Genomic DNA, 9,799 nt, shown 5'->3' with positions numbered 1-9,799 from the left:
TCCGCCTCAAGCTATTTTCAAACCTAATGTGTTCCAACTATCCATAAGAAATGAACCATTTGTTCCTGCTCCAGCTTAGACATCAAATACATGCCATCAAGTAAAGAAACAATATCGATGAGTTCACAGTTGCATGTGGATCGTCTTTATAAATTCATAGCATTTATTCATTTTTGTTGATCTCAGGGAATATATTACACATAATACACATAATACACAAAAATGCATTCAGTCAGTTTGCTTACTGTCAATTGGCCACCAAACCATTTGCTGTTAAAGTATTAAGTAACATGTGGAGTGCTGGTATAAACCAGATCCTACTCATTGTCACATAGGGAGAGAGATATATCTTTGAGGTCAATCATTCCCATCCCTTCTTTTCTTTAAAGCTGCAGAAACATGAACATGTTAAAAGCCATGAGTGGCATGCATAGTAAAGGAAAAAAAAAATGTAGCCGTTTCTTCACTGTGCAACCTGAACAGTTCACAGCTGCATTGTATCCTCAGGTTTCTCTCAGCTGTTTTTACACCCATCACTTTCATCCATTCAGTCATTCATTATCTATACTGCTTACTCTGCAGTCAAGGCTGTGTAGGCTGAAGCCTATTTAAGCTGTCGTCAGGCAAAAGGCGGGGTTCATGCTGGACTGGGTTGCCTGTTGATCACAGGAACATTCATTTACCCTCTCAAAAAGTGCGCAATTAAGGTTCTCTAATTAACCCACTGCATGTTTTTGGACTGTCGGTAGAAACTGGAGAATGGAGAACATGCACACACAGAACAACGCCACACAGAAAGTTTGTGTAAGATTGACATTGGAACCAGGAAATTTCTTGCTGTTAGGAAGGAGTGCCAACCACTGCGTTTTTTTTTTTTGTTTGTTTGTTTGTTTTTTATTTAGTGCTTGTCATATTTGGATCTAAATGTCATATTTTAATCATACATTGTATGCAATTGTTTTGCCTTCAGATTAAAAATCTTGCATTCAAGAGGGAACATTTCATTCACAAGCAATTGGATGCCGGTATCATTAGCCCTCGGCAACTAAAGATGATGTTACCATGGAAACAAATTGTTCTGCTATCAATCACTGGATGCCTTGCAGGTAAGATACACATTATTGTATTTTCTATCCCAGCTTAAGTTCTCACAACAGATTTGTTTCCCAATGCATGTTAATTACTTCATAAAAAAACAGATAGATAAATAAATAAATAAAAGCATTTTCCTTTTAAAAGGAAAAAAAAAACAACAACAAATGAAGCAGATCTGGATTGATTTTGAATATAATCTCATCATTAGAAAGCAGTGTTTACATGAAATATACTTTAAAGAAGAGGTGAAAGAAACATAACAGTTGTAAACGACAGCAAACAAAAGGTTACACTGATTAGGCTGCAGCTCATGTACAGCATGACATTCTGCACATGAGTGACTGAATCTGCCAGATTCTGACCTAGTATTCACCTGTAGGACGAACGGGATAAACACGAAACAGTTTCTAAAAAAACACCAATGTAAATGATTGTACAGTGGTGTGATTCTATGATTCTATACTTAAAAAGACCCAAAATGTGCCCTGTGTTCTAAAAAAAACATGCATGACCCTTCCAAATTGTACTTAAGTACTGATCTGCCGCACCTTAAAATAAAAAAAAAAGTCTTTACAAATGATCTCAATCCAACATTCAATGGGATACGTGTTGTTGAGTTATTACAACTAGTTAAAAACACATGTAGTGCTGCTAACCACATGCTGCAATCTGTAAGCAGTAGGACAGTAATTAGACCTACTCTGTCCGTCTGTCGACTCTGCCTCTATTTAGTACCAGATTGTGTTCCGCATCCTTTCCTTTGAAGCTGCTAGAAGACGAGTACATCCTCATGGACTCTGTTAACAAGTGTGTAGTGCGACTTAGATGATCTGAAAATAGATAACTCTGTTTTATTTGTCAAAACAGCTACTTTATGAGGAAATGTATAATTACGCGGGCGTGACAGATCCCTCTGTCGTCATGAGACGTTAAGTTGTAATTAGTTGCTGTTCATAGTGAAGTATTAAGTTATCTTGTTTCAAACAATACAATTTTCCTTAGACTACATTTAGATGTTTTCTGGCACAGAAACAGACAAATTTCGTACATATTTGAACACAAATGAAAGAGTTGGAAATTAATTGACTACCTTTTTTGAAAGCTGAAATACTAATTACTTGTTATTATTTCACAAAAATGTTGAAAGCTAAAAGCAAATATGTGAAACATTGAAAAGCAAAAGCAGGATGAGGATGTGTTGATTTTCCACTTTCTCCTTGTAATTTTGGAAGGCAATAAAGGGCTTACTGTAAACTACTTAACAGGCACTTAATATATAACAATTACTAATAAATGTTCTGACACTATGAAAACAGCATCTGAACTGCCCCTGCATCTTTTCCAATCAATCCAGTGACATTTTCTTAAACATGGCACTCATTTCTTAAATATAATCGAAATTTGGACTTCTGACCTAAGAAAATTATTGGTCAATATACGAAAAATGTATCCATTTATATTTCTAAAGTAGAACACCTGTCAATTTTTAATTGTGTATATTTATGTATCGACAAAAATGTGAATTAAACTATAAAGGGGTTTCCTTGAAAGAGATATGCAGATAAATTTTATCACAAAGTGTAAATCCTAACATGTAAACAGATTACTCAGTACATTATGTAAAAAGTGGTCTTAAAAAATTAACAGATCTACTATAATATAGATCACTACGGTTTTAACTGGGCTTTTATGTTATGATTTCTAGAAATAACCTCTATATATATTTTTGTTTGTTTTATCAGAGCCAAATACAAAATACCCATTGCAGATTTATGGCACCTCTACTTAACTACTTAACTACTTAACCTACAGCTAAAATACAAATACTGCAATTAACTAACATTCTAACTATTCCCATTCCTTATAAATCCAGCCATAAAGGTAATAGTTAACAACAGAGGAGAAAAAAAAAAAAAATTAAATAATAATGTCCTTCTGTATTTTACACCGCAAAACTCTGTGCACTGAGCTGTGCACAAATGTGTAATTGTGTACTCATGTCTCTTTACTATTTAATGTCAAGGTCATTATCTTTTGTGTGTATATCTGTATGTATGTGTGTGTGTGTGTGTGTGTGTGTGTGTGTGTGTGTGTGTGTGTGTGTGTGTGTGTGTGTGTGTTTTCTCCTGATTATCTTATCAGGCTCATCAAATGCACGACCAGTTAAGGCATCAGTGAGAAACATTTCTATCACATTAAACTGTTTTGAAAGAAAATCACAGCATATCAAATAACACACATTGAAAAAAAAACATACAGTTTTGTTTTTATTTTCAGAAGTTGCTACATTTGCTGCAAAGAGATTTTTTTGGCTTGCACTATCATAGATTTTTCTTCTGCTCTTCCCAGCCTGTGTAGAGGATGTCATATATCAAGGGCCAAGATTTAGGATGGAACCAAGTGACCTCATTTTACCAATCAGCTCTTCAGACCAGCAGGCTAACATCATGTGCGAGGCAGAAGGGACCCCTCCCCCGCAGTACAGGTAAATCACCTCATCATGCATCGATTCCCAAAGCAGCTTTCCCATGTCTTACTTAAACCTTTTCGAGCCACACTGAGAGGAACCAATAACTGTTTTTTTTTTTTTTTTTTAAATCAAAGTAGAATCAACAGGGTGAAAAAAAAAACATTGCTTGATATTGTTTCTAAGGATGAAAATGCTTGCCAGAGAAAAACGACAAACTGGTAGATTGACCATCAATTGAAAAAGTTTATATATTAACAGTTGGAATTATTGGACTGCCACTGTGAGTGATGAATATACCTTCTCATTAGATCTAAAAAGGTGGACATTGCTGAGGGAATATATTCAGCCTATTTAAATCCAAACATGATTTATATCATGGCACATGCTTGAGAAGTCATTAAGCGATAAAAGATTCAGGCAGCTCATAGATCCTTTGATATGGCTCTGACTGTTTCCTGTGCAGAGAGTCAGCCTGAAAATGGCAGCTGGCTTTTTTTTTTTTTTTTTTTTTTTTTTGTTTTGTTTTTGTGTTTGATTGTGTTTCGTAGCTTGGTCAGCATCATGTAGATGCACAGCAAGCAAGAGAGGGAGGCAATAACCTTGTAAGTAACATTACGTTAAATGCCTACATTTCATATAATGTGTCTGCTGAAAACATGGCTGGGGCAGGGAGAGGGGGAGGGGGATGGCTCCATTATTCTTCTTGTGAAAACTGACCCTGCCAAGAATGAAGTCAAAAACCATCACTTGGAGTTATTAACCTAGGCAATCAAATTATTTCTTGTTGTATTAAAGAGATTTTCCTAATCGGGTTCACTGTACTGATCTACTGTATTATAAATGCAGCAGCCATCTGATTCTTTTTTTTTTTTTTTTTTTTGGTACATCTGTTTATAAATGTTTGAAAAGGAAGCCTCCACAGAAGATGTTTTTTTATTCTAATATAAACATTAAGGAAGAGCAAAACTAGTTATAATGAAATAGATGAGGGGTGATTTTACATAAAACACAAAGAAGAAAAAGAAAAAAAAAAACAGAAAAAACAGAATTCCACCTATTTATTGGTTGTTCGTGAATTGTTACACACTAATGGGTATTGATATTCTATATCACTGATATTTTAGTTGCAGATTACTGTTACAAAGTAGAAGCCTGGCAGGTAAGACCATGAAAGTTATGATGAAGCTGGTACTATCTTGTGGATGGTGCTTGCATCAACTTTGGTTTTCAAATAAACATTATGTAGTTAATGACTTGGGGACAAAAACTATGAAAATACTAGTCCAGTTAATGTCCACACATTCAGAAGTTGGAGTGATCTGATTTCATTTGAATGTATATTGTTAATTTTGAGTCATTCTCTGCTCATTGTTGTGACAAGTCTACTGCCCTATAGAAAAATTAAGAAGATTCTAAGGAAAAAAAAAAAAGAAGATGCAAATGCAAATAATTTTCAGGTGTTATTGTCTTCAAGTGTTATTGTCTATTATCCAAATCATTCCATCACACTTGTGTGAAACACCCCTTACCCTTTTTATGGGCTTGATTACAAATTTTCTAACCAGATTTTACTTCTGCAGTACATGCAGTAACTCTTGCCTGATTTATTGTGGGTTGTACCTGAAGTCCATAGATGTTCCATTATTGGTAGAGATGGGGAGATTGTGTTTGTAGGTCATAACAACACATATTTCAGTCTGGTGATATCAATCTAGGCCAACGGTTGCACTGGTTTATGTCAGCGCTATCAATTATTTATATGTAATCTGAAATCTGGTCTTCTAGGGAGAATCGATATTTGAGTGAGCAAACTTCAAACTCTGGATTGACACTTTTGGTAATGCTTTTAAGGGCATATGATTTTGTTCCATAATTTTACTTTGAGGCGTGAGCTTTTTTCTGTTTGCTTTATTTGGGTTGCATCAGTTTTACTGACACTGATAGTCCTTGACTTGTATCCCTTTGGGCAAGGAGAGAACTGTTCCGTCCTGATGATAAAATAGAAAGCATAAATTCTTTGCTTTTTTCACTAATACTGTAGTTAGAATCTCAAAATGTACTGTACGGACTGGGGGAAATGCCTGAAGGAAGCGGCTATGCTGTGACTTTCACCACGCTCTGCAATTATGCATGGGATTAGACCTTGCAAATGAACAGCATTTGTATAATTAGATATGCCAAGCAAGAGGGTATTACAGTCAGAGCACCACACTTAATCTCCTCAGTTACCGCAGCTATTAAGATAAACAAACAAGAAATAAATAAATTAATTAATTCTCCATTTGGTTCGAAACCCATTCAGAAAGGAAGGGCATGCAATATTGAATTCGTCGGAGCAGATGATGTTCACACCTGTCAGAGAACCACAACACACCCTGCTCACATTTTTCAAGTCCATAGATTTTCTTGAGCAATTAATAGATTAAGTGTGATGCCATCAACTGGCTTGTCAGTTCCTGTGCTGAAGCCTAAAATAAGCCAAATCACCAAGTATGTTCTATGAAAGCACATTACAGTAAAGTATAGTGCCATAGGGCACAGATTCACATGCTGCTGACAAAACAGCACTTTTAACTCTGCTAAAAGGTAACTTCATAATCGTTTTTCCTTAATTAAAGTAGTGTATTACCGTTAACTTGGTCAATATGTTTCATTTCCTCAGCCTGCCTAATGATTTTCAAAGGTTCCCAATATTCTGATGGTGCTCCCAAAAATGGTGATTGTAACAACTACAGATTTGTGCCCTATTGCACAGTGTGATGAACACTTCTTGGAAAAAGATCCATTTAAAAATGAAATCACAAACAGATACTAAAAAGATATTCAAAATATGGATTTGAAGAGATGATTACTATATTGTGGAAATATTTATGTAAATATCAGTATAAGACAATCACAGAAGAGGGTCCAGCACTGTTCATCAGTTTATCAATCTTACAGCCTAAAGAAGAAGCAGGGTTTAAGTCTTATGCTACAGTTTCCTTAAAACAGGAAGGATCCAGACAATTCACTTGCAAATGGTGGAAGAACGGTGGAAGTGCGCATGGAAATGTCAACAATTGTAGACCAACTGCAGCTCGCAATATTTTTATGCCGGTTTCACTGCTTCCTGAACACCCTTTCAGTATGCTGCAGTATTATTAGCATAACATGTGATACTGGAGGTGAGCATGCTCTTCATAACACAGCTATAGAAGTTAGTCAGTAGATCCCAGTGCATTTCCTTTTGCTGATATAGACATTGTCTGCTGTGCCATTGGCCTGTATGTTCTGGTTTGGTGATCAAAAATATGCATGTGCATGTAATTGTAACTTGACACAATCTCCAGAACATCTCTATGTTAGTAGGGTGTAAAGCCGAGAGATTCGAACCCGTCCCTGAGAAAAGCTAGTGCTGAAGATGATCGGGGCGATGAGATGTTGGGGATTCTTACAGTCTGCAGATGAAAATCCATTCCCAGCTGCATTGAGATTTTCCCAGCCCATGCCATTCCAGTTTTCTTTTGTTTGTATTTTGTGTTGTTTTTTTTTCCATGAGAGTGCTGGGAATTGATTTGGTTGAAAGCAGGAAACAATTCTAGCAAAACCTGGTTTAACATATACCAATCTCTGCTCTCTGAGCGAGAGACATGTATTACAGATTGGACTGGATCACATGTGAATCGCTTCATCCCGTTTGCGCAGTGACGGGGGTCTACTGTGGTCTCAGTGCTGTTTTTTGACCAGCCATTCAACACGCATCATAATTATCAGGGTGACTGCCACAGGCAGTTAATTGATCTAGCATGACAGCAGAGGTCTTTTAGAAAGGGATTATGTTAACAGTCTAGATGCATTTTGCAACCAGGGGTTGGTGGAGTGAAGTGTTAAATATGTCCGTTACCAACTCCGAGCCGATGAGCACAGTCCCTTCAAACCCCTCCTGAGGTATTATTTGGTCGAGTTGTGTTGCAGGGGCTGACTCTTAACAGAGAGCTCCTCACATCCTTATCGGCCACACCGAGGGTCAGTCACCCTTCTGTGAGGATGTGCCTCGTGCATGCAAAGCTGTTGAAAACCTCAAAGCAGGACAAAGATACGTTTAGGGTAAGGGTCAAGAGATAGACCTCTAAGACTTATTGCATCTTTTATGTAATTTGTGATGGTCTTGATACATGCTCAGGTGGCCGATAGCGGAGAAGTGAGACCAAATTTGAATCTCGTACTTCTTATCAGGGGGTTTAAATTTAAACATTCTTTAAAATAAAAATTCCTTTTTGTCCCTAAACTCAACTTAATTATGGGATGAGTTTTACCAATGTACAAGCAGGCTCTTGTCTATATCTACCAACTGGAAAAAAAACAAAAACAAACAAACATGAAAATAAAAATAAAAATAGAATCACAAATGAGATAGAAAATAAAATAAAAGGCTATTGACCAATTAATAGTGCTTCTTAAATTGAGTTGCGCTCTTGGTTCCAACACAGTCTCTGAACCCTGGTTTTCTTTTCCCTTTCTTTACCATCTATGGGATTTTGGTCTTCAAGTAGGCTTCATTTGAATGTTTGACAAAATTAAACAATCAGTTTGAATGATTGAAAACCAATCATGTCAATAACTCTTACTAGCTACTGTTTATACCATGACTTTGTTTTCAACCCACTGCTGGTTTGCTCCACCTTTGCCTTGCCCACTCTTGACACTGTGAATATATGAATGGGAACACTGACAGTTCCCTAGTTGACAAATAGTCCAGTGTAGTGCCAGAGCACACTCCAGGGCTCAGAGCGGTGCTTTATGAATACACCTGTCACAGTGTTTACTGTGAATCTGCTATAACACAGAATCAAGGGCACAACAGTGATTGGAAAGAGGGGGATAAAAAATATGCTTGCTCGTGTCTGCTATCGTGTAATGTGACTTCAAGCAGATGTTTGAGTTTACTGACCATAAAGGAAAGTTTACTTTTGTTTATAGGTCAATACAAGGTAAGAGAGACATAAATACTACTGATCAATTTGTTTAGTCTTTTTTTTTTGCTTTTTTTACTTTTTTTTGCCATGAATTCCATTGCAATAGAGGCCGTATAGTAAAAAAAATGTGTGAATGCAAAAAAAAGAGGAAAAAAACATTTACATATTGCTAAAAAGATCTATGTGCATGAATCAGTGACTCATTGGGATTAACTGATCAAACCACAACAAAGCGTTGCTATTAATTGTGTTTACTTTTGGTCTCAAGTCAAATTGATTTATTGCAATGCAGTAGTAATGATGTGATTGATATAAATGTAGAGAGTATCCTGCTGAACTGTTTTCCATGATCAGCTCTAAGCTCTACGTGTAGTGTGTGCATGTTTTGTGTGCAGTGTGTGAGACTGCGGTGTTTGAGCCCTATGTGGGCACAGCTGTCTCTGTGGGTATCTGGCCTTAAGGAGAGCCAGGTGAGCCAGTGTTGCAGCTCGATCCCTAGTCTATTTGATGGGGAGACCTCATGCAAAATGTATGTGAACCTCAAGGTCACAAAGAGTTCAAACAGAGCATGCTCAGATCAGCCGGCATCTATAAGCCACAGAAAATGAGTCTTTCCTTTTGTTAGCTTCACCCCAACGCATAGTAGAGACAATAGTACGTAGTCGAGACGATGTATTTTATTAAATTTGTCCTGACTATAAGAAATTTGTTCTAGTGGCCACAGTTTCCTTTCCTTATTTTCTTTGATCAGAAGTAGATTACATGATTTGAAAAAAAAATCTTTACCACCTCATACTACAAAGTAAAAATGTGTCACATTAAATAACATTGATATCCAAATAAGAAGAATGCGTTTACATAAAAACACAATGAAAAAAAAATTAAAATAACCCCATAGGATTAGCTTTGAGGGCTAAATTGGAACATTTTAAGCCAAATTTACATCAAACAGTAGAATAATACATGTTTTTTTTTTTTAAACCACAATGAAAGTTTCATTAGATGCACTGCTAAGCCCTTAAAGGTTATCTTCTCACTGACTTAATCTCAAAAAAAACAAAAAACAAAAGTGAATGATGATTTTTTGTATCAAATACATACATCCTACTTTACACCATTTGGTCAACATGTTTTAGGCCACTTGCCGATTTTTTTTCTTATTTTCTTTTTACAATGATTACAAATAAATTAATCTTTATATGAAGAGTTTTGTTCATTATTTGTTGGCTGGCTGCAAGGACCAGTTTATTTAACCTCCTTCACCTGAAAAGCAATATCT

At 36.3% G+C, this 9,799-nt stretch overlaps 1 protein-coding gene across 1 annotated transcript in view; it reads left to right on the top strand.

The window, feature by feature from the left end:
- Nucleotides 1–829: 829 nt before the first annotated feature.
- Nucleotides 830–9,799, top strand: part of cntn3b (contactin 3b) — a 44,555-nt gene continuing 35,585 nt past the window's right edge. Inside the window, exons 1-2 of the mRNA XM_086167858.1 lie at nt 830–1,106; nt 3,445–3,580. Coding sequence (XP_086023984.1) covers nt 950–1,106; nt 3,445–3,580 — 293 coding nt within the window. The 5' untranslated portion in view covers nt 830–949. The remainder of the gene's footprint in view (nt 1,107–3,444; nt 3,581–9,799) is intronic.

Source organism: Fistularia commersonii, chromosome 21 (assembly GCF_037954325.1).
Source record: "Fistularia commersonii isolate RoL2024-O1a breed Wild chromosome 21, RoL_Fcom_v1.0, whole genome shotgun sequence".
NCBI classification, from domain to species: Eukaryota; Metazoa; Chordata; class Actinopteri; order Syngnathiformes; family Fistulariidae; genus Fistularia; species Fistularia commersonii.
Note: the sequence above shows the minus strand (reverse complement) of the source record. Positions and strands in the feature narration are given on the sequence as shown.